Consider the following 25,303-nt stretch of genomic DNA (forward strand, 5'->3'; position numbering starts at 1 on the left):
CGGAAGCGTGTGAAAGAGTAAAATTATTGTACTGAAAAATCACACCAAGTTCAATTCCCAGGAAAGAGAGGTAGATCACGAAGATCACTTAAATACCAAGTCTTTCCTAGCCAAAATATCCCTCTATCGTAATTTAATAGCACAATAAATCACTACAATCACATTCACAAAATATGCAAAACAAATAATAAAGAACACGAATTTTAACGAGGTTCAACAAATTTTGCCTACGTCCTCAAGCACTACCAAATATATTTCACTCCAAAATTACAAGTGAAATTTACAAATAGAGAGAGAATAATGCCTTAAGTAGAGAATGGCAATTATGGGATGAAGAAAGTAAGAAATGGTTAGGCCTATTTATAGTTGAGGTTCAAGGATCAACTTGCAATGTCCCTATACAATTAGGGACCAAAATTGCAATTATCCCATGCCAACTTTTAACCCAACTTGCCAACCAATATTACTTTCTACTTTCGGTGCCCACCCTTTTTGACTTTTCAAACAAATGGGTGGGTTCCAATAATCTCCACCTTGAAGATTTGATTAGGATAATCTTATCTTCACACAATTCTTTCTGCCTTTGACAACAATACTTGATAGTGCCTTCTTCAACTGTTAAACTTGCAGGATATTAATCAAGTTCAAACAATGTTCGAACTTGGTTTCATACCACCTTGGTCATCATATCTGCGGGATTATCTGCAGTCTTGATCTTCGAAGACAAATTTTCCCTCTTCAATAATTTCCGCACAAAATGGAATCGACGTCGATATGCTTTGTGCGTGCATGATAGACTTGATTCTTTGCTAAATGAATAGCACTTTGACTATCACAATACACGTTAATATGCTCTGAACCAACCCCAAGGTTTTAGCCATACCTTGTAACCAAATAGCCTCTTTTACAGCTTCTGTTATAGCCATGTACTCGGCTTCTGTGGTTGACAACGCAACTGTAGACTGTAGTGTAGACTTCCAACTTATTGGTCCTCCAGCAAGTGTAAACACATAACCGGTGGTTGATCTTCGCTTGTCCAAATCACCGGCATAGTCAGAATCAATGTACCCAATAACACATTTACCAAGTGTATTATCCTGCTTGAACAGTAATCCAACATCCACGGTCTTCTAAATATACCGTAGAATCCATTTCACAGCTTGCCAATGTCCTTTTCGTGATTATGCATATACCGCTCACTATACTAACGCTGTGAAATGTCGGGTCTTGTACACACCATTGCATACATCAAGCTACCATTGCATTAGAATACGGAACTTGCAACATGTATTCTCGTTCCGTATTCGTCAAGGAGATAGTTGTGCGTAAAGCTTGAAATGAGAAATAACGGGTACTTACGGGTTTTGTCTGCTCGTTCATGCCAAACTGCTGTAGTACCTTTTTCAAATACTGCTTCTGAGACAAGCTAACTCTATTATGAGCTCTATCTCTCCATATTTCCATGCCGAGAATCTTTTTAGCTTCTCCTAGATCTTTCATCTCAAACTCGAGATTGAGTTGAGGCTTCAATCTTTCAATCTCAACTTTGCTCTTAGATGCTATTAGCATATCATCAACATATAAGAGCAAGTATATAAAGTTCCTTCTTGTAGCTTCGAAAATACACGCAATGATCAAATTTACTTCTTGTGTACCTTTGCCCTTTCATGAACCGATCAAATCGCTTGTACCATCGCCTCGGAGATTGCTTTAATCCATAAAGCGACTTTGTCGGTTGCAAACTCAATTTTCTTTTCCAGCAACCTTAAATCCATCCGGTGAGTCATATAGATTTCCTCTTCCAAATCACCGTGTAAAAACGCGGTCTTCACATCAAGCTGAACTAGTTCAAGATCATATTGCGCAACCAAGGCTAGCAAAATCCGAATAGACGAATGCTTCACAACTGGAGAAAACACTTCATTGTAGTCTATTCCTTCTTTCTGAGCGTAACCCTTTGCTACCAATCTAGCCTTGTATCGAATTTCATTTTTATCAGGAAATCCTTCCTTCTTTGCATATACCCATTTGCATCCAATTGCCTTCTTTCCCTTGGGTAGTGTCACCAACTCCCAGGTCTTATTTTTATGAAGAGACTGCATTTCTTCATTCATTGCTTGCTTCCACTTTACACCATCAGGGTTACTTACTGCTTCTGTGTAAGTAGAAGGAACATCATCATCTGCAATTGGAAGTGCATAGGCCACTATATCATCAAAGCGAGCAGGCTTACGAATCTCTCTTCTTGGCCTTCTATATGCAATTGAATCTTGTTGCTGTAGAGGTTCTTGGGTAGGAACCTCTTCATCATTTGTCCCTCCAATATTAGCTGGATCATCGTTAACCTTTTCAAGCTCCACCTGCTGCAAAGTACTACTGGTTTTGTCATCCTTTTGTGAATCCTTGTACTTCAACATGGTTGATTCATCAAAAGTCACATCTCTACTGAAAACAATTTTCCTTGTATTAGGACACCAGAGACGGTATCCTTTTACTCCATCAGTTATACCCAAGAATAATGCTTTCTTTGCTCTTGGGTCTAACTTAGATTCTTTTACATGATAATATGCAGTGGAACCAAATACATGTAAAGAATCATAATCGATGTGATTTACAGTCCACATCTCCATAGGAGTTTTTCCATTTATTGCAGCTGATGGCAAATGGTTAATTAGATGGCACGCATATGTAACTGCCTCAGCCCAAAATTCTTTGTCCAATCCAGCATTGGACAACATACATCGAACTTTCTCGGTATAGTTCGATTCATGTGTTCTGCCACCCCATTCTCATTGTGGTGTATCCCGAACAGTGAAGTGTCGCACAATGCCCTCATCTTGGCATACTTGTAGAAATGGATCGTTTTGTACTCAAGTACCATTATCGATCGAAGTCGTTTGACCTTTCGACCGTCCGAGTCTCCACCATCTTCTTCCATTTCGAAATGCATCCAAAACTTCACTTTTCTTTTCATTAGATACACCCATACTTTTCTTGAATAATCATCAACAAAAGTAACAAAATAGTGCATACCTCCCAAAGAAGCTACTTTGGTAGGTCCCCACACATCATCGTGAACGTAGTCCGAATTCCTTTCAGATTGTGAATTCTTTGGACCAAATTTTACCCTCTTCGCTTGCCCGAACACAATGTTCACGAATTCCATTTTGCAAGAATTTGCACCTTTCAACAAGCCTTGCTTCGCCAATGTCTGCAAAGCTTTTTCACCAGCATGTCCCAATCGCATATGCCATAATCTGGTAGCCTCTGAATCTACATTTTTGTAGAAATTGTTGATGTTGATCCAATAACTGTACTTCCATTTAAAAAGTACAAGTTATTTCTTCTTGTGCCTTTCATCACCGTCAATTGCCCAGCTACTACTTTTAGTAATCCATCTCTCAAAGTGATTGTGAGCCCTTTAGATTCTAGGGCCCCTAATGAGATGAGATTTTTCTTCAGGCTAGGTACGTAGCGAACATCTGTCAAGACTTGGATTGAGCCGTCGTGATTCTTCAATTGGACTGTACCCACTCCCATTGTCTTACAAGCACTATCATTGCCCATAAGAACAATTCCACCTTCTAGCTCTTTAAGACTAGAAAACCAGTCCTTATTAGGACACATATGGTAAGTACATCCCGAATCCAAAATCCACTCATCCGCTTGACATGTCATTGCCATGCCAACCAAGCTAAAGTCGACTCCTCATCATGCTTCTACACATGCATTAGAAATAGCCTTGCCCTTTTGTAGCTTAGGACAATTCTTTTTCCAATGCCCTTTTTCACGGCAAAAGGCACATTCATCTTTGGCGGGTCTCCCTTTGGACTTTCCCCTTCTACCAGATTTGCTACTATGTGAACGACCTCTTACTGTTAAGACTTCTGCGGTTGTATCTCTGTGATCTCTTTTATCTTTCTTTCGAGTCTCAGATCTATACAACGCACTACAGACTGCATCAAATGTGATCGTGTCCTTCCCATGAAGCAATGTGGTGGTAAGATGATCATATTCATCAGGAAGGGAATTCAACAACAATAATGCCTTGTTTTCATCTTCAAATTTCTCATCCAAATTTAGCAAGTCTGCTAAAATTTTATTAAATGAGTTCACATGGTCATTCATCGACATACCGGGTGCATACGTGAATCGATAAAGTTTCTTTTTCATATAAAGCCTATTTTCAAGACTTTTCGTTAGAAACTTTTCTTCCAGTGTATCCCATAACTTCTTCGCTGATGTCTCCCTCATGACAGAGTACTTCTGCTCTTTGGCCAAACATAGGCGGATTGTACCACACGCCTGTCTATTGATCTTGGCCCACTCCTTGTCATCCATCTTGTCAGGTTTTTCTTCAAGGGCTATATCTAGCTCTTGCTGACATAAGACATCCAGGATCTCACATTGCCACATACCAAAATTATTGGTACCGTCAAATTTCTCTACTTCAAATTTTGCATTTGTCACAGTAGTCCTTGCTGATGACGATGCTGCTGCCATTTTTCTCCTCAATCCCAACTCATGATAACGTGAAGCAGTCCAGTATTAAGTAAATAGTGCTGTATACGTGAATAGTACTGTATACGTGAATAGTACTGTATACGTGAATAGTACCGTAAACGGTCGTATTCCCCAAGTACGAATCTGACTCTGATACCAATTGTTGCGCGGAAGCGTGTGAAAGAGTAAAATTATTGTACTGAAAAATCACACCAAGTTCAATTCCCAGGAAAGAGAGGTAGATCACGAAGATCACTTAAATACCAAGTCTTTCCTAGCCAGAATATCCCTTTATCGTAATTTAATAGCACAATAAATCACTACAATCACATTCACAAAATATGCAAAACAAATAATAAAGAACACCAGAATTTTAACGAGGTTCAAGAAATTTTGCCTACGCCCCTCGGGCACTACCAAATATATTTCACTCCAAAATTACAAGTGAAATTTACAAATAGAGAGAGAATAATGCCTTAAGTAGAGAATGGCAATTATGGGATGAAGAAAGTAAGAAATGGTTAGGCCTATTTATAGTTGAGGTTCAAGGATCAACTTGCAATGTCCCTATACAATTAGGGACCAAAATTGCAATTATCCCATGCCAACTTTTAACCCAACTTGCCAACCAATATTACTTTCTACTTTCGGTGCCCACCCTTTTTGACTTTTCAAACAAATGGGTGGGTTCCAATAGAATTCATAATTATAGAGTATGAAAATTATGTATAAGTAATTACCAATAAACAAGTAATACTAAAATAATATAATTAAAGAACAAATTTTTATTTTTATTTTTAATATTAAAATTAAAATTAAAGAAAGTAAGAATATTAAACATTTATGTCATACTTACACCTTAGTTTTGAAAGTACAAAATTAGAAAATTAACAAAAAAAAATTAAGTCAAATATTTCAACAAAACTTAGAATCTAAAAAAGACATGAATATAAAATAAAATATAGAAGGATTAAACATGTAACAAAATAATTAAAATTAAAAATTAAATTCATTATGTTAGTTGAAAAAATAGTTGATAATATGATTACTAATAAAAATAGTAAGAAAAATAAACATCATAACGTAATTTTATCAAGATTATCTCAATGAGATAATGTGCTACATAAGATATAGATTATCTCAATTCCACTTACGATTGAAGTAATGAAATATGTAACATGCTAATATAATCCCTTTTTTTATTCTACACTAAGATAATGTTAATATAGGAAGATAATGTTAATATAGGAAATATCTTTTTAGAACAACAAATGTTTTAACAACCACATTTCGAAGCAGAATTCATGAGTTGTCTACGGTGTTTATGTCTGGTATCATTCTCTCAAATGGTATCATACCTCACGATATTGCGTAAGCAAATCTTTTCTATTTTATCTTATGATATTTGGGCTCATAGTCCAAATAGTCTGTAACTTTAATTATAAAAATTATGAAAAACTTAATTATGAGAAAGACTTATGCAAAGTTATATCCCTTTTTATAATACTTAAATTAAGTAAAAAGTAATATAAAATTTATAATATATAACCTTTATAAAAAAAAGCTTTATAATTTACCCAAAATTTCCATCACACTTCTTATAAATAAAATTTTCATAACACTTGTATAAAAATACTTTTTTTAAAAATAGATGGCATAATAACTTATTTGGCCTTTCAACTTTAAAAAAAAGCCATTTTAATCCACCATTTAATTTTTCATTTTTTAGTCCTTAAACTTGCATTTTTTTGCCAATTTTTGTCAAATCACCCCAAATGAATAAAAAAGTTAATGCTTTTTAACTTTACTAATGTTGAATACACGTGGATTGTCTTGTGGATGACACATCACATTTAATTAATTTTAAAATTTTAAAATTCAGAAAAATTTATAAAAACTATTTTTAAAACTCAAAATTGTTAATATTTTTAAATCTTAAAAATTAATTAAAAGTTGGCGTGTCATCTTCACACAATTCACATGTATGTCATGTTAGTAAAGTTAACAAACGTTAAATTTTTCATCCATTTTGTGTAATTCCCCAAAATTTTCGAAACAACAAATGATATTTTTCCATAAATGCACATGGTAAATTTATCAAGAAAATGAATTGAATGTATTGAAATTTGGTTTAAGAAAATAAATAAATAAGTACAATAAAATAATTTAAAATTTGGTGAAAGTTAAAGGACTAAAAGTGAAAATAGATTGTAAGAAGAAAAGGTGGAGTCACAAATAATTAATTTTTTTTGAACGTGACATGAAAAAAAATGTTGATAGGCGGAATTGGAAAATAATGGTATGGACTAAATTAAATAAAGTAGAAAAGTTTAAGTGTAACATCCCTAAAACCCCTTGAGATGAGAACGGTGCCAGTAAAGATTTAACACATGTTAGAATTTTTAAATTAGATAAAATATAATTTTTAATATTAGTGGAGAAGGTAGTTGGAGATTATAAGAAATTAAAAAGGGTTTTGGATTTAGAGAAATTAAAGTAAGGTATTGACCAAATTGTAAATGAGTGAGAAGTGTTGGGAAAAAATATGAAAAATAAAAATAAAAAGGGTAAATTATACCAACAGTCACCCAACTTTGGGGTAGCTGACAAAATAGTCATCTAGGTTTCATTGCAGTCACTCAACTTTTGAAAAGTTACAAATCAGTCAAACAAGCCAAATCATTTAAACAGTTATAAGTAAACCATAGAAAATCTCATTTTCAAAACAACAAATCTGAAAAGTTTGCAAAAGTATAAATAAAAAATAAGATAGTAGAAAGTCTAAACGGAATGACTGAGCTCCTAACACGCCGATTCGTCTAAGTCTGTAGGTTACCTGAAATTCAAACAAATAGATGAAATGAGTTTACAAACTCAGTGTATAACTTAAGTGTTCATGTAAGCAGAAGTAAATCATATATGTTTTTGAGTTTTCATTATTCAGATAGTTCTCTTATTTAGATAGTTCTCATAGTCAGATGCAAAATCAGATTTAGAATATTTCAGACACAAGTGCAGATCATATTAGATGTAGATGTAGAGCTTGTCAAATATAGATGCAAATTCCTACCTCCATCTGCTTCATACCATCTCCATCCATCCCTACACAGCATATAGGGTATCAAGTACCTGTCCATCCTTAGTATCAAGTACCTGTCCATCCTTACACACCGCGTAGTGACTGCATGTCACATTTCAGAGTAATTGCAGACTAGCTGCTAGTTCAGAAAGCGATAAATTGCTAAAATCAAATATATATACGTGGCTTAACTATTAGAATTGATAAATTATTAAACTGCCTACACTTCCGTATTTACTCGAATCCTAACCCAATGTAGATACGGAGATGCACACACAATATTCAAATATTATAGATCATACTCACTTAGCAGATATCACATTGGATATACATCCATATAATAGACTTTTCATTATCAAATCATCAGATATCAAGTTATATAGTCTAATTCAGATCATACGGACCTTACGGAAGGCCTACATTCGATTCAAACGACGTTTACACCCTTAGGGAAAATTTATATTTTTAGCCCACACGCCCATGTGGTTTCACATGGCCTACATGCTTGGCTTGTGTGGCCCACACGGCCTAGCACACGATCGTGTGACTTAAAACAAAGAGTTACACGATCTAGCACATGGCTAAGCACATGCCTGTGTGACTCAAAATAGAAAGTTATAGAGTCTAACATACGGCCAAGCACACGTCCGTGTGACTCAAAATCCAAAAAAATCTCTCACATGGCTTGGCACACGCCATGGATTCTAGCTTTCAACCGTTCGCAAAAAGTTTGAGTTTTCACTACACACTTGACATAGTTTTGAGTAGAAGCACCCAAGATGAATTTGGAACTTAAAAACAACAATCCAATGACCAATTAAACAACTATTCACAATTGAATTGCTAGAATTATCATACAAAACCAAAGATACATCGAAAAGCTTTAACCCAAAACCCAACTCAAAAAATCAAACACTTATCCATGCACGCTATAGCAATTCACAAATCTAAAGCATTAGGGAGATTGCTATTCTCAAGATCTTCACCTAAAATAGAACAAATTGAACACTCAAAAAGAAAAATCGAACAAAACGAGCAAAAGAAAGAAGAAAAAAACACCCAATTTGACAAATAAAGAATGAGAGCAACATTAACAAAAATTCGACAACAAAACTTTAAGTTGAACACAACAAAATACACAATTCCCTCAACAGAGCAGTAGCAAGATTAACGGAAGGAAAATAAAAGAAAAAGAAGAGATAGAAGAAGAAAAAAACAATGAAAAGGAAGGGAAAAGATGTAAAAAAAAAGTAAAAGAAAAAGAGGGAAACAGGGAAAAACAATTTAGTTAATTTTAAAACAATCAAAGTTTACGAAATAGCACAAAAATTATATTTCCTCATTGATTACACAAAAATTTAAACACAAGACTGAAAGGTATACAGAAGCTTAACCATTAAACTAGCAAGTTCATTCTTAACACAAAATCATACAAAATTAAACTTAAGTCAAAAAGCTCAACGATAAAAATTTAGACAAACAAATAGTAAAATTTTTCAAAAATAGAACTTGAACCTTGAATCCTAACACACAATTAAAACCCTAAACTACTTAAACAAATACTTAATTAGTAATAGAATCTAACAAAGGTTGAATTTTTGGGCGTTACAAATTTTGTTCTTAAAATAATAATTCGAATGGAGCCAGCCTTACCTAAATTGAAAAAAATCGTTTCCAAGATCGACCAGAGCAGGTTAAATATATGGCAACCTATATATTCTATTCACATTCATATTCATCATCAATATTATTTTACAATATGGACTCGGTTCAAGAAAGGTGAATATACAATTATGGGTAAATTTTATTAATCTATTTTTATATTTGTCAATCATTTTAATTTTTGTTTACTAATATTATCGATATTTAATTTTTTAGTCTTTTTCTATTAAGACATTAATAGAATGTTGACATGGTTTTTTATTAACATAATAATAAATTTGGCTATATAATATTTATAGATTCTATCAATTTAGCCTCAAATGTTTTTAAAAAAATTAATAAATTTAAGATTTAATTTTGCATATTCTATCAATTTATTTTTAATTCTAAAATTTTAAAAATATCTAAAATTCATATTTTTATAAAATACATATCTTTTAAAATTTTATTAAACAAATATATAGTGTTCATAACATGGTACATAGCACTAGCTCTAAAACCAAAAAACCAACATCTACATACAATTAATCACATAAAATTTGGTTTCACCAAAACATTACCTTAGCTATAGATAATAAACAACTCATCTTAATGAAAGTTTGTCCACTATTATTCTTATTTAATCAAGTCCTTAGTTGATTGATAGATCCAAGAAGAAGTACCTAAACCAAGGCCCTTAGTTGAATTGGATTAACAAACTACAAAGCCTAACTTCTTAAAGTCCATCATGTAAATTAAGTGCTAGTGTTTGAAACATGTGGATTGGCATGATGGTCAGGGTATTTATTGCCTCAAGTGTGACTTGAGTTCAAGTCCTTTTTGTTTTTTAAATTATTTTTATTGATTTTTTTAGAGTCTCTAAAAAATGAATAACTTAATTTATAACATTTATATTTAGTCAAGTTAAAAATAACTTAACCGAATGAAGCTATTTTTAATTAAGTCCAAATTCATTGAAACATTTTCAAATTATTTTTAGTTAATCCAATCCACTTATTTTTGTCATTTTTAGCTAGTGAAACTTGTATATATGCTATGATTCATTTTCACTTTTTTTCTTGAAAATCTATGACTCTCATCTCATTCATTCTCTTCTCCTCTTGAATTTGCCGAGTATTTTATATTACAATATTTTACTAGGAAGAATTTGTTGAATCTTGGAGAATTTGATATATAATAAAATATTCTTAAAAACAATGTTGTAACGTCCCTCAAACTATTCAACTCATAATCTAGATTCACTAAATTGTCGAGTATTTACAACAATTTCCACGCATAAATAGTGCATTTCGACCTTTCTTAAACCACGAAATTTCTCACTACGAAAAACTACACCATTTTTGGTTTACACCACTAGTTTGAAAAACAAAAAGTAAATAATGATCTTACTTTTCTTTCACCTAGAAATTACTTTGCCGTCTTTTCGGCGTTGTTCTAATAAAGATTTTTTTTCAAAAATTTCTAATATTTTGAGAAATATATAAAATATAAATATATAAAATATATACAATTAATAATATATATAAAAAACCTACACTATTTTTTATATATTTTTGAAAGTTATGGTAAAAAGTTTATTATAAAAATAATTACATGTTATAAAAGTGTTATAATATATTTATTTACAAAATTTATGGCTAAGAAGTATGAATATAACTTATTTACGTGTCTATACTATATATTATAAAATAATATACTTATCCATAAAAAATATTATAATTTTTTATCATAACTTATTGATAAAAATAACTTTCTAAAATTATGGCAACAAAATTATAATAGTTATAAGAAGTGTTATAAAAGTTATTAGACAATTTATAAAACCTTATTGATAAAGATTATATATTATACATTTTATATTATTTTAATTTAATTTGCGTGTTATGAAAAGGGATATAACTTAGAATAAGTTTTTCTTCAAATTAAGTTTATATAAGTTTTAAAGTTAAACCTACAAATTGTTTGGACGTGAACCCGAATATTATAGGATTAATGTTGATTATACAAATACAAAAAGTTTTCTTGCATCATATCATGAGTATGATACCATTTAAGATAATAATCATAGACACAAGCACCGTAGCCAACTAAACACGTTTAGGGAATTGCAATTCTTTATAATTACAAGAGAGTGTAATTACTATTCTAATAGTTACACTTTTATTTAATTATTTTGTGTTGTTCAAATAGACCCTAAAAGACTAGATTTGTTATTATGCTTAAAAAAAAGAGACCACTAATATTGATATTACTATTTTAATTATTAATTCTATTAATAATTTAATGGGAAAAGTGAACAAAATATTAAATGTCATTAAGGTTAGTGATTTTTGGAATTAAGTCATTGGTGCCCAAAACAATGACATACTAATATTGATATTATTATTGATGTAATTTATCCTATAATTATTGTACCGGCCCAAATTTGACTGGGCCCAAAACCCATTACAGCTCTAGCCCAAACAAATCAAAACCCAAACCCTAGCCCAATACCTCAAACAAAAACAAAAAGAAGAAACCCTAGCTTGACCGCCCATGCCAGGTCTGCCACCGCCTGTCACGTCCACCGCCACTGTCTGACACTAGCAGCGCCCATTTACCTGCAAGAAAACTAAAGCAATTGATTAAGAAGCAAGTTGTAAAGAAAAATGGCTATAAAAAGCCAAATCTAAAACCATTGTAGGGCTTCGGCATTTTGTGAAAAATAAAAAACAACATTCGATTTTAAATATACAAGCAAGAACAGAGACCCCAACAATATCAAAAGTAGGAAAATAGCCCAAATAGAGAAATCGAAATACCGAGAATCAAAATCTAATAGCCCAATGTAATTTTATCTTATTATCATTATTATTTTCTTTCTTTTCTATTTTTTTTGAACCTATTTACCCACATGCACACATATATTATAAACACACCTTAAAACGGAAAAAAAAAGGAAGATTTTTACCTCCGACATGGCGGTCGCCAGCGACGGTGCCAGCGGCGGACTACGGCGGTGACTGGTCGGGGAGGTCACCGGCTTTTGGGCAAATCCAGAGAAAAGAGAGAAGAAGAAGCCCTTTTTTTTAAAACACAATGGGGAAATGAAATTTTAAAAAAAATTGACTTAAATAGGGCTTGCAAACGGCGCCGTTTCATCAAGCCCCCCCAAAGGCCCAAAATGGCGTCATTTTGGGGGGGCAGACCCACGACCCGACCTGTCTGCATGAAGGTCCACGTGTTTTTCAGCGGAAGAGTTAATTGCGCAAATAGTCCTTCCGCATTTTATTGTTTTGGAATCAAGTTTCTTTTAAATTTTAATTTTACCTTGTAATTTGTTTTGGTTTGCGATTTAGTCCCCTGTGAAACTTGCGTTTTGAAGGTTTGGGATTATTTCCCTTTTGGTCCCCATTGTTATTCGCGTGTTCAAAATCGGTCCCTTTGCTTTATTCTATTTCCAGATTTCCCCAAACTTTCTGTCTTGAAGTCAATTTCATCCATTTTTCAGTTATTTGATTATTTTACTATAAAATTAGTAACTCTATTATTACTATTATTATTATTATTATTATTATTATTATTATTATTATTATTATTATTATTATTATCAGCGTTAGTATTATTTTCGTTACCTTTTTATATTTTTTGTGTTATATTACTATTATTGTTTTATTATAATTATTATTCTTACCATTATTATTGTTAATACAACTATTATTACTATAATTATATTTTCTTTTTATACTGATTTGCCTATTGTTATATTATTATTATATCATTAATTTTATATTGTTATTATTATAATAGTTATTATTATTACTTTTATTGTTATGTTTTTTTCCTCTGTTTTATTACTAATATTATTATTAACATTATTACTATTAATTTTATTTATTACTATTACCTTTTATTATCACTACTACTACTACCCTTATTTACATATTATTATTATTTTACTACCCTATCATTATTCCTTTTTTACCTACTAATATTATTAATATTAACATATTTTAATGTATTCTTATTCTTATTCTTATTCTTATTATTATTATTATTTTCATCTTCATTATCATTTTTCATTTAACATGTTATTATTAATTATTATTACAATTAAAATTTCATCTATATAGATTTTCTTACTACTTATATTTCTTATCTATTTATGTTTTCGCTATTTTATTTTAAGTATTATATCTATATTTATATTTAGGTATTAATTTCATTATTTCACTAATATTATATTTCCATATCATTATTATTTATTACTATCCCTTTTATGGTTTCACATAATCTTTATTCATTCACAACTAGTTTTTTTTTATTTTTCAAATACTTTTAACTTATTCATTGTTTCTCTCTTATTTTAGCTTATCCGTTTTATTTTATTTTATTCTTACTTTTATTGTTATCGTTCACGTTTGTGTTTATGCTCATTCTGTTATGCTCATTAATACCGAGATTCGTATTTGTTTATGCATTCTTTATTTTACAAACTTATGTTGTATTAACCTTGTCCCGACGAAAATAATTTTTCATAAAAAGCGATACTCTGTATTTGGAATTTCGAGAAAATCATGCTCTAACTTACTGAGTTTCGATTTTTCTCGTTTAACCTAAATAACGGAATGTTCTTTTAGATCATAATACGAGTTTTGAATAAAACGCTTATTCACGAAAATACGAGGTGTTGTGCCCTAACTTACCGGATATGACATCTTGTTACCTCGGGATAAGATTTTTACAAATAAAGGCACTATTCTATTTTTTGGAGTTCGAGAAATCGTGCCCTAACTTACTGGGTTTCGAGTTTTCTCGTTCGCCTTAAACAATCAAACATCCTTTAAAAAAGGGGTTAAAATACACGAATTTCAAGTAAAGGCAAACTCATTCTCGAAGTTCGAGATGTCATGTCCTAACTTACTGGGCGTGACGTTTTATTACTTCGAGATGAGAGAGTCTTTAACATCCGTTTTAACTTATTCGATCATTTTTAAATTAGCATTAATACAAAGAGGGATCGTGTTTTAAATTCTTTCAAGTTTTTAAATCTTCGACGCTAAGACACTAATTAATCAAATAGGTACAAATTTTTGGGTGTTGCGAGAGTGCTAATCCTTCCTCGTATGTAACCGACTCCCGAACCCGTTTTTCTAGATTTCGCGGACCAAAATTCGTTGTTTAAATAAATCAAATCATTTATTAAAAACAACCACTTTTACAAGGTGACCCGATCACACCTCATCAAAAATGATCGGTGGCGACTCCTCTATTCGTTTTCATTTTCAAAATTCGAGTCGACCCCGTTTTCAAAAAAATGATTTCGACAATTATAATAGTGTAATTTATTATTTTAAATTTCTTTTAAAGTTAAAAAATAATAATTACAGATATAATTGGAATAACAATAAAAAAAATACAATCAGATGAGTGCGAACCTGACTCCATCGCCCATTTTGCTCACCTTTTATTATTAGTTTCACTAACGCATGCTGCTAAATTATTATTGTACTCTACATTTCTTTACCCCTTACTAGTATTACTATTAGCATTCAAAAGCTGTTTTCCAATTTTCCTGATGCACAAGTAAATGAAATTAAGATGTATATTTTTTAGAATTAAAATGAAATTATATTATTATTTTAAAATTTTAAAATAGGTTAAGATTTTATTATTTTGAAGAGTAAAATGAAATTTTTCTATGTATTAACTTAAAATTTTATAATTTTAAAGGTCCAAATATAACATTTTCATTTTCTGGGAGGGATTAATTATTGTTGTTTAATATTGTGCTATCACCCTAGTTTATTAATGAAATTAGTATTTCTCTCCGGAAAAAGAAAAAGGTTGTTTTCCTTTGATCCAATTTACAAGTCCTTTTCTCCTTATACAAGTACCTCACTGTCAAGTTGTTTCTCATTTCTAAATATTTTTTTATCAGAGTTTTTAGAATTTTGAATTTTTATCTCAATTATTTCAAATGTTTTAATTATTAAAGTTTATAAAATTATTTAAACATGACTTCATTTAAAGTTTTTGAAATGTATTTTTGAATTTTAAGAAAAATAATTAAAATAATAAGATAAAATCTTTGTGACAAAAGCTAAATTTCAATAATTTTATGGGGACTGATAAGAGTATAGTGAATTTTTAGATGGGATGATTAGTGTATGGTTTATATTCTATATGTTTTAGAGTTATAATTGTATTTAATTTAATTTATAATTACTTAATTTTGTCACTTTAATTATTTATATTATATAGACAATTTTCGTGTTGCATTTTAAATTATTTATTATACAAGTGTAATCATTTGTGTCACTTATCTTACTTTGTCAAGTTTTGTGGGTGGAAATTAGAACGAAAAGGGCTGGCTTTTTCTTTACAAATTATTGTGCAGTAAGATTCCCCCAATCAAGCGACAAAAGCAAGATGGCACTTTGTGTTTTTCAGTACCTACAATCTAATGCCAAACTTCATTCACTTCCATCTACCTTTGCTCAACACTCTTTTCTCAACCTTTCTCTACTCTTATTTCTTGCAACAACGCAACCATGCCTTTTCTTCAAGCCTTGTCCGCTATTGGAGAAGTTTTTGTCTCCAAGCTCATTGATTTTTTCCTTGACAAGCTCGCCTCATCCGAGCTCCTGGAATTCGCTACTGAAAAACAGGTTCGTGAGGAGATCCAGAAGTTGGAGAATGAACTGAAGCAGATCTGTAGGGTGCTTGATGATGCTGAAGAGAGACAGATGAAAGAGCAGCAGGTGAAAGACTGGTTGATCGACATCCAAAACTTGGCATTCGATGTGGAGGATGTTCTGGACGAGTTTGCAACCGAAATTGGTAGGCGCGATCTGATGATGGAACGTCGAGGCAGCTCATGTAAGAGACCCACACTCAATATTCCTTCTTCATTCAATGATGTTCTGTTTAACAGAGATATAATGTCCAAGATAAGAGATCTTACAGCCAAATTGAAAGATTTGGAACCTCAGAGAAACAAGTTAAGAGTTAAGAATGACTGCTTGCGAAAGACCCACATGACTAGAAGAAAGACTGCAGCCTACTTCTTTGGAGATTGAAAATCATGTGTATGGCAGAGACAAAGACAAACAGACAATTCTTGATTCGCTCTTGAAGAGTGATGACGAAAGAAATTTTGTGATTCCCATCGTTGGGATGGGTGGGATTGGTAAGACAACCCTTGCCCAGCTGGTTTACAACGATGCTTCCATTCAACATCATTTTCACCTCAAAGCATGGGCTTGTGTTTCTGATTATTTTGATGTTTTGAGAATAACGAAAGAAATCTTGCAATCAATCACTTCCGTGTCATGCAATGATAATGATCTGAATATAGTTCAAGAAAAGTTACAGAAGGAGTTGTCCGGAAAAAAATTCTTAATTGTTTTAGATGATGTCTGGAATGAGAATTATCATCACTGGACTGTCTTACAATCTCCTTTCAAAACGAGGACTCAAGGAAGCAAAATTATTGTGACAACAAGAAACCACGGTGTTTCATCAACAATGGGTGCCTTGCATGCTCATTCCTTAGAGCTTTTGTCAGCTGATGATTGTTTGTCTGTATTTGCTCAACATGCATTGGGAGCAAGGGACTTTGAAGGACATCCAAGCCTAAAGGAAGTTGCTGAGAAGATAGTGAGAAAATGCAACGGTTTGCCTTTAGCTGCTAAAACCCTTGGTGGCTTATTGCGCACTAATGTAGACCTTCATGCTTGGGAAGATATATTAGAGAGTGAGAGATGGAAGCTATCTAAAGATCAGTCAAGTATAATCCCAGCTCTACAGCTAAGCTACCATCATCTTCCTCTACATTTGAAGCGATGCTTTATGTATTGTGCCATTATTCCCAAGGACTGTGAATTTGAGAAGGAAGAAATAATCTTATTGTGGAGAGCACAAGGGTTTCTACAAGAAGCACGAGATAAACGGTGCATCCATGATTTGGGTCACAAGTATTTCAAAGACCTAGTGTCAAGATCCCTTTTGCAAGTGTCCATCAACAATAAATCTCGATTTGTTATGCATGATCTCATTAATGATTTGGCCCAATCAGCGGCTGGAGAAGTATGCTTTAAAATAGAAGGTAGTCAATAAATTTTGAAGCATGCTCGCCATTTATCTTACATTGCTGAGAGGTTTGACGGCACCAAAAAATTTGAAGGCATTTATGAAGCGCAACATTTACGAACCTTTCTTCCATTAAGGTTGTCTTCGGTCTTTCGAACTGGTCACTTTCTAACCAATCATGTCCTAACGAATTTGTTGCCAAACTTGTGATGCTTAAGGGCACTTTCTTTGAAAGGGTACCAAATCATCATGTTGCCAGATTTCGTGGGAGATTTGAAACTCTTAAGGTACCTAAACTTTTCTCAGAATAGAGTTATTAAATGCTTGCCTGAATCACTTAGTACCCTTCACAATTTAGAAACCTTTTTATTGAAGGGATGTTATAACCTTGAGAAGTTACCGTCAGAGATGGAAAAGTTGGTCAACCTATGCTATCTTGATATCACTAGTGCATATAAATTAGAAAGCATGGCAAGCAATTTTAGCATGCTAACTAATCTTCAAAAACTTTCCAGTTTTGTTTTGGGCAAAGAGAAGGGACATAAAATAAGGGAGCTAATGAATTTGTCAAATCTCAGGGGTCAACTTTGTATTTCAGGATTACAGAATATAGCTGAGCCTCAAGATGCATGGATGGCTAGATTATCTGATAAGTCGAGACTTGAGAGTTTAGAATTGCAGTGGAGCAAAGACTTTGAGAATAGAAGAGAAGAAGTCGAGAAAAAGGTGTTGGATGGATTTCAACCTTCGAAGAAGCTCATGGAGCTCAGCATTAAGTTCTATTGTGGTGAAATGTTGGCAAATTGGGTGGGAGATTCATCCTTCAATTGTTTACAATCTTTATGCCTTGATAATTGTAGAAATTTATTGTCATTGCCATCAATTGGGAAATTGCCATTGTTGAAAAAGGTACGTATTAAAGAATTGTGCAGTGTAAGGACTGTGGGAGTTGAGTTCTTTGGAGAGAATACGACCATGTAATACCCTGAAAATCTTTACAGTAATATATTATCCTTGATATAATAAAATAAGGAAATAAAGTGATAAAAAGGGAAGTTTTGAGTTATGGCAACATTGGGAAGTAAATTATGATATCTTGATTCAGGAAAGGACTAAATTGTAAAAGTTAGAAAAGTTTTGTTGCCTAAGAGTAAATACTCAAGACTTAAAGGGTTAAAGTGTAAATATGAAAAAGTTGAAGGACCAATAGTGTAAATATTTTAAGGGTAGAATGATCTAGAAACTAAGGAAAATGGATGAATTAGGACCAAATTGAATAAGTGAAGAACTATGAGGGACTAAATTGCAATTTTACCAAATTAAATGATGACTCAAGGATGGAATTCTAAAAGATCATGAAGGGCAAAATGGTCAATTGGTAGAGAGAGAATTCTAGAATGTAATGATTATGTTAATGATATTTTAAATTAATTAATTAGATAAATATTATTTTATTAATATTTTATGAGATATTTAATATTATTTTATTATTATTTATTTAGTATATAAGGAAAGAAAGATGAAGAATTTTCATCATCTTTCCTTTCCATGCAAACTAACGTGAGAGAAAGAGAGGAAGAAAGAAAGTTTTACTTTCTTTACAATTTGGTCCTTTTACCAAAAATTCACCATTTTCACCCAAAAATCAAATGAATTTCCATAGCTACCAAGAGAGAAAATGTTAAGGAGAACATGGGGAGTTAGAATATCAAGTTGGATTCAAGAAATAGAAGCTGGAGGAGAGAAAATCAAGTTAAAGATTGGTATCAAGAGAATAAGGTAAGTACATCAAGATTTCAATATGTTTTTAAGTTTGTTATTGTTGATAAATCATGGAAATAATGTTATAGTAGAGTTTTATTACATAAGGTCCTATGTTCTTGATATGTTAGTGAAGAGAAAATAAGAGAAAGTGATGAGAAATGGTATAGAAAAAGAAAATAAGGGTGCTATAACATGGTAATTAATATCTTGCACTAAAACAGTTATGGACAGCAGCAGTAGTCTAACTTTGAAAAATCACCATAAATTTTATAAATTGAATTAGAAGATGAAAAAAATATGGAATTAAATCTTAATGAGTCTAGTTTCTCATAGAAGAAACAGTGTAAGCAATGAATTTGTAAATTTTGATATATAATGAATTTTGTGAGACAAGGTCAGAATGAATTCAGGTTCCCCTGTTCAGACTTTGAAAAATAATAAAAAAAATGAATAAAAATAATTAGAGGCTTAAATTTATATTTATAGAATCCTGAATGAGTCTAGTTTTATTAGAAACAAACTAGAACATCATTTGAATTCTGTAAAAGGAGATAACTAATTTTTAGTGAAGAAGGGTCAGAATTGTCAGACAGCAGAACAGGGGTGACTTTAATGAATAAACTGTACTAATTGGCTAAACCAAAAATTCTGAAAATTTTATGATAAGAATAAATGTGAGTCTAGTTTCAGGAAAAATTAGCGGATCTTAATTTCGAGTTCTGTAGCTTAATATATAAATAATTTAGTGACTATGACGCAAATGGACAGTTTTGAATGTACATATAAGTAAATAGTGAAATTATTGATAATGTTACTTGTTGCATGTTATATAAATTAAGGATGTGGAATGGAGAGGAGGAGGAGGAAAATATGTATGAATATTCATCTAGCATGGCTAATTTGCATGTTTTAGGCTCGGGGACTAAATTGAATAAAAGTAAAATTTTATGGGCAATTTTGTAAAAATGTCGAAATGACTAAATTGCATGAAATAGATTATTTTATTTTTAAATTACAAAAATTTAACGAAATTATCAATTTAGTTCAAGATCGGGGAAAACATGTTTTAGGGATTAAATTGAAAAGTGTTGAAATTATGGAAAATTTTGATATTTTATAGAATTCATGGACTGTTATCAATATATATGAGAATAATAGTTGGAAATAAGGATTAAATTGCAAGAATTTTACTTTCCGTCCCTAAGGATGAAATCGTCATTAATTAAAGTTTAGGGCAAAATGGTAATTTTGCCTAGAGCATTAATTAAATGTATTAGAATATGAAATGAATGAAAATGATGATCAAATTTATTTATTAAGATCCGGACGACACAAATACGAGACTCGATCATGGAAAGAAAATATATCGAATAATGAAATAATAAACACGAGCAATCAATGAGGTAAGTTCGTAACTTGAATTATATTCGAAATGCTTGAGGTTGTATGTTATTGATGTGAATATGATTTGAATGTTCATTGTATGAAAATTTATAAAACATTGATATATTTGATAAAATGGGAAGAAATCCGGTTGAATGAAAGGAAAATTCGATGGATCTCGAAAAGGAATTGACGGTAAAAGGATCTAGCAGGACGGGTGATCCTATCTGATATAGCCCTCTGAAGAATATGTGTAAAATGGATTTAGCCGGACGGGTAATCCGAATTAGGTCTGAATTTAGCTTTGACTGTAATTCAGATCCAAGCTCATTAGAGTAATTGTCGTTTGAGGATTTAGCCTGGACTGGTAATCCCGACAATACTCTATGAGTTTATATTGCAGGGGATTTAGCCTGGACTGGTAATCCCGCTGCAAGGATGAGGTTCGCGGGAGTGTGCTCCATGATATAAAATGTGTAAGACCATGGTTGAAAGATACCATGGCAACCTGATATAAAATGTGTAAGACCATGGTTGAAAGATACCATGGCAACCTGATATGAAATGTGTAAGACCATGGTTGAAAGATACCATGGCAACGTGATATGAAATGAACAAGACCATGGTTGAAAGATACCATGGCAACATGACAGAAAATGAGTAAGACCATAGTTGAAAGACACTATGGCATCATGTCAAAGATAAATAAGACCGTGGATGGGAGACGCTCTAGCATCTGTTGAACAATTGATATTCAGGTAATATGTATCAGATGACGAATGGTTATATGAAATAATTATGAAGATAGATAAACGAAATAAGTATAAGTACATGAAATATAATTTATGTTAAGTTTGATATAAACTATTACGGAATAAATATACATAAAATATATGGAAATGATGGAGCATGAAATATTGATATAATGAAATGAATGATATATGCTTATGAAGAAAGCGGTAAGAGCATGATATGTTTCATGACATGTACATATATGATTATCTTTGATATGTTGATACAAGGAAATTATGTAATTGAGACTATTATTAAACTCAAGTGCGATATGTCGAGAAAATAGGTATATCAGTGTTGAATTTATATGAGATATGTGCAAGTATACTAACAATGTTGCTGTTTGATGCTTATACAACTGTCAAACTGTTGATTGAATGGTAATATATTTATTTATATGATGCATTGAATCGGTAAGTATTTAAATTTTTTTTTTTAGTGATCTGTAAATGGTAGTAATGCTCCGAAACCCTGTTCTGACAGCGGATACGGGTTAGGGGTGTTACAGACCAACACATTTTCTTCATTGGAGATTTTAGAGTTTGTGGACATGCTTAATTGGGAGAAGTGGAACTTGTGTGAAGTTGATGAGGAAGCTAGGAAATTCCCTAAACTTCGTGAACTCTTTATTGAAAATTGTCCCTTATTGTTAGGGAGTATGCCGGAAGACCTTCTTTCTTTGAAGAAACTTGCAATTCGTACCTGCGAGAAGTTGATAATTTCTGTTCAAAATTTCCATTGCTTTCAGAATTGGAAATTTGCGGTTGCCACGAGGTAATTTATAAAGGTTTTTCAGATTATAGCTCCATAAAAAGAATCTCGTTTGTAGGGATTTCCAAGTTTAGTTGTGCAGCAGAATGTTTGAGGTTAAGATCAATCAAAGTGGAATTGTTTGAGATTGTTAATTGTGAGGAGTTGTGCTCTTCTCGAGAGAACAACTGGGGATTGCTAACTCAGTCCATGTCCCCCTAATATTTGAGAATTTCCAAATGTCCGCAACTTGTATCCGTAGGAACAGAAGAGGAAAGAGAAGAATTGATGCAATTGAAGATTCCTTCAGCATTGTAAGAATGACAATAAGTAATTGGGAAAGGCTAGGAAAACTATCGACAACCTTGTACTCCCTCACATTACTTATGGAATTAGAGCTTGTCGGTTGCCCAAAATTGATTTCTGTTGTAAGGAGCAATTTGCCTTCGAATCTGAAAGTGTTAGGGATTAGTTGTTGTAAAAATTTGCAATGTTTGTTGTTGGATGAAGGAGAGGATGTTGACTCCAACAATGCATGTGTTCTTCAGAAGTTGGATATTGTCAGTTGTGAATCTCTAAAGAGAATAAATAGAAGTGAGTTGCCCTCTACACTGAAAACACTTAAAATACATAAGTGTCCAAAGCTAGAGTCCATATCCCAAGAAATTCAAGATAACTCTTCTCTTGAAACTATTGTTATCTCTAATTGTGATATGTTTAAGGGTTTACCTCAAGGATTGAACAACCTCAAGCATTGCAATTGCATATGGATAAGTAGTAATTGTTCAAATTTGATTTCCTTAGCAGTGAGTGGTTTGCCCAGCGCAAACCTTGAAGTGCTCCGCCTTTGCTCTTGTAGACGTCTCCAAGCTTTGCGTGGGAATATGCACAGTCTCAACGCTCTAAAAGAATTAGAAATAAGTGATTGTCCAAATGTGACATCCATTCTGGAAGAGGGGATTCCTACCCATCTCACATCGCTTAGAATTGGTGGACCCAATATCTGGAAGGCAATACTTGAGAGGGATTTGCATACACTCACTTGTCTTAAATCTCTCTCAATATCAAATGGGTGTCCAGATGTTGTGTCATTTCCTCAAGATGAGATAGGAGTCACACTGCCCTCCTCTCTCACCCATCTCTGCATCTCGGATTTCCCAAAATTGGAGAGCCTATGAAGAACGGTGCAAAAGGGATAAAGGACCTGAGTGGTCCAAAATTACCCACATACCTTATGTTGCTATTAGGGTTCAGACACAAGTTCTTCAGAGAAACAATAGTTGATGAATCAAATAGGCAGGTATGTCAATTTGGGATCATTATATCCCATACAAAATTTATTTTATTGATTATTTTCTTTTACAATTATAGTCCTATTCTATAACTAGAAAAACAAAATATATGGTCCCTTGGCTGGGCCAGGAATATTATTATTTTAAAATACGAGTTATTTTAAGATTCACTGAAAAATAGAATAATTAATTTTTGTAATGGTTTCTGCATAGCTAAGTCAAGTGAAGCACCAAAAAAAACAACAAAATTTTGTTTTACCCTATTATTTATTATTCATTCCAAGGTTCTAACCATTAATTCCTGCTATTGGAAATACCGGCATATTGAATCTATTTATGGATTTTGCCTTTCTCTGGCCTGTAAATTAAAGGACTAAAAAGTTTCTGAATGGAAGTGAGAATCAATATTATTGATGTTATTGTCCAGCCGGCAATGCCTTGCTGCTGTTTATATCCTAATATTAAAGGACTAAAAAGTTTACTTGGCACTGATGAAGCAATTGCATTGCTCCTCTGATACTGACCTATGCATGAATATCCTAATATATTGCTATTTGGACATGTGAAAGTTGAGAGATTATGATGCAACTTTTTTAACACGGCTTCATATATTTTGTTCTTGCAGTTGTTCCTCCGTCAAATGTGACGAAACAGCCTTTCCAACCAAATGATGCAAAACTGATGAAGAACTAAAGATCATTGATGTTAGTTTAGCAGGAATTTGGCCGACAATTAGAGGATGTCACAGGTTTATGATAAATGGAAATACTCCTGAATTTATTTGTTATTAAGAGTAATTTGGCTGGAATCCAATGAAGAGGATGTCTGAGGTATCTGAATTTATTTGTAACCTTTAGAATTTGCTAATTAGGAAACTTAGATAAGCTCTCTTATTCCTAAATTATTTGCATGTTCAAATATATATATCCCTTTAATTGATAGGTGTTTGATAACTTTCTTGGTTTTCACATCATTTGATTAGTTATCAATTAATGAAAGGTCTTTGACCAAAACATGCAGGACTCCTTGGGAAAATGCAGACCTTTTCTCAAGCGAAAGAGTTGAGCTGATTCAACTCCTAATTTCATAGGCTTTTGCTTGGATGAGCTTTACATGGTTATCCTTCCATTATACCAAAAACTTTTGTTTTTCATACCGTGCCTCTAATACTGTATAGCTATTTACACTTTGAATCTTTGTTTGCAGACACTTATGACAGTGACTGCAAGGCTCGTGTATGTTAGTTTTGCATGATTGGATTTGTTACCAATAGCTGTAGCTTGTGGATCTTCGGCTTCAAAGTCTCTCTATTGTTGGAATTTCTCCAACTTTCTATATTATGTTTAGGAATAATCACTTCTCGATGATAGTTAAGCTAGAGTTATGTATTTATTGTGTTCATGTAGCCACACTTTTATATAATAGTGAAGTTTTTCTGTGGGCTCTCGAGTCCCGTGGTTTTTACTCTTTGATTTAAAAGGATTTTCCACTTAAAAATTTTGTGTCTCATGATTGATGCTTTGTGATTATTCTTGGCTGCTTCTATGTTTTATGGAGAATATTTAAAGTTATTTGTGCTCTCGTAATTACCGGAAAAAGCTGCAGTTATGCTTGCATCTCTTCGGTTGGGGAGCAGAGCATTCTATGAAAATAAATAAAGAATAAAACATTATCAAACATGAGAAGCTGCAAATTAAACTTCACTTCTGAGACTGAATTCTCTTTGATTCACTGATGTCTAGTATTTGGTATTGGTAATAGAAAAGTATAATAAAAGTTTAAAAAAATAAAAAAAAAATATTGCATTCAGACAATCATACAATATGGGGTAGTTTAAATTCTTATTGAGGCTTTTTCTTCCTAAATTATTTATTTATTTCATATAGCATATAGAAGGAAATTGATTTCATATGGAAAGTATAGATATCGACTGAACCAATGACTATTCATGATTCCATAATTGAATCAATGCTCCAAATTAGAGGAATGTTATGGTAAAACTTCG

General features: G+C 32.3%; 1 protein-coding gene and 1 long non-coding RNA gene across 3 annotated transcripts; one reads left to right on the forward strand and one right to left on the reverse strand.

Moving 5' to 3' along the window:
• Positions 1-11,604: 11,604 nt before the first annotated feature.
• LOC128282617 (uncharacterized) lies at positions 11,605-12,323 on the reverse strand. Its single transcript, XR_008272948.1, has 2 exons — positions 12,195-12,323; positions 11,605-11,844 (listed from the first exon to the last, which is right to left on the reverse strand). It is a non-coding gene; the product is annotated as an uncharacterized LOC128282617 (long non-coding RNA).
• A 4,061-nt stretch (positions 12,324-16,384) lies between these two features.
• On the forward strand, positions 16,385-18,241 carry LOC108487879 (putative disease resistance RPP13-like protein 1). Of its 2 annotated transcripts, none has more exons than XM_053020749.1 (2): positions 16,385-17,454; positions 17,916-18,241. In XM_053020749.1, exon 1 carries the CDS (start codon positions 16,403-16,405, stop codon positions 17,342-17,344), a length of 942 nt encoding a protein of 313 aa, XP_052876709.1. In that variant the 5' UTR covers positions 16,385-16,402; the 3' UTR covers positions 17,345-17,454; positions 17,916-18,241. The 2 variants fall into 2 exon arrangements, 1 of the variants encoding a protein (XP_052876709.1); XR_008272946.1 differs by lacking the exon at positions 16,385-17,454 and adding an exon at positions 17,472-17,604.
• The last annotated feature ends 7,062 nt before the right edge of the window (positions 18,242-25,303 follow it).

Source organism: Gossypium arboreum, chromosome 10 (assembly GCF_025698485.1).
Source record: "Gossypium arboreum isolate Shixiya-1 chromosome 10, ASM2569848v2, whole genome shotgun sequence".
NCBI classification, from domain to species: domain Eukaryota; kingdom Viridiplantae; phylum Streptophyta; class Magnoliopsida; order Malvales; family Malvaceae; genus Gossypium; species Gossypium arboreum.

Coding starts and splice junctions, on each gene's coding strand:
- LOC108487879 (XM_053020749.1), top strand. CDS start 16,403: ATGGGTGGGATTGGTAAGACAACCCTTGCCCAGCTGGTTTACAACGAT.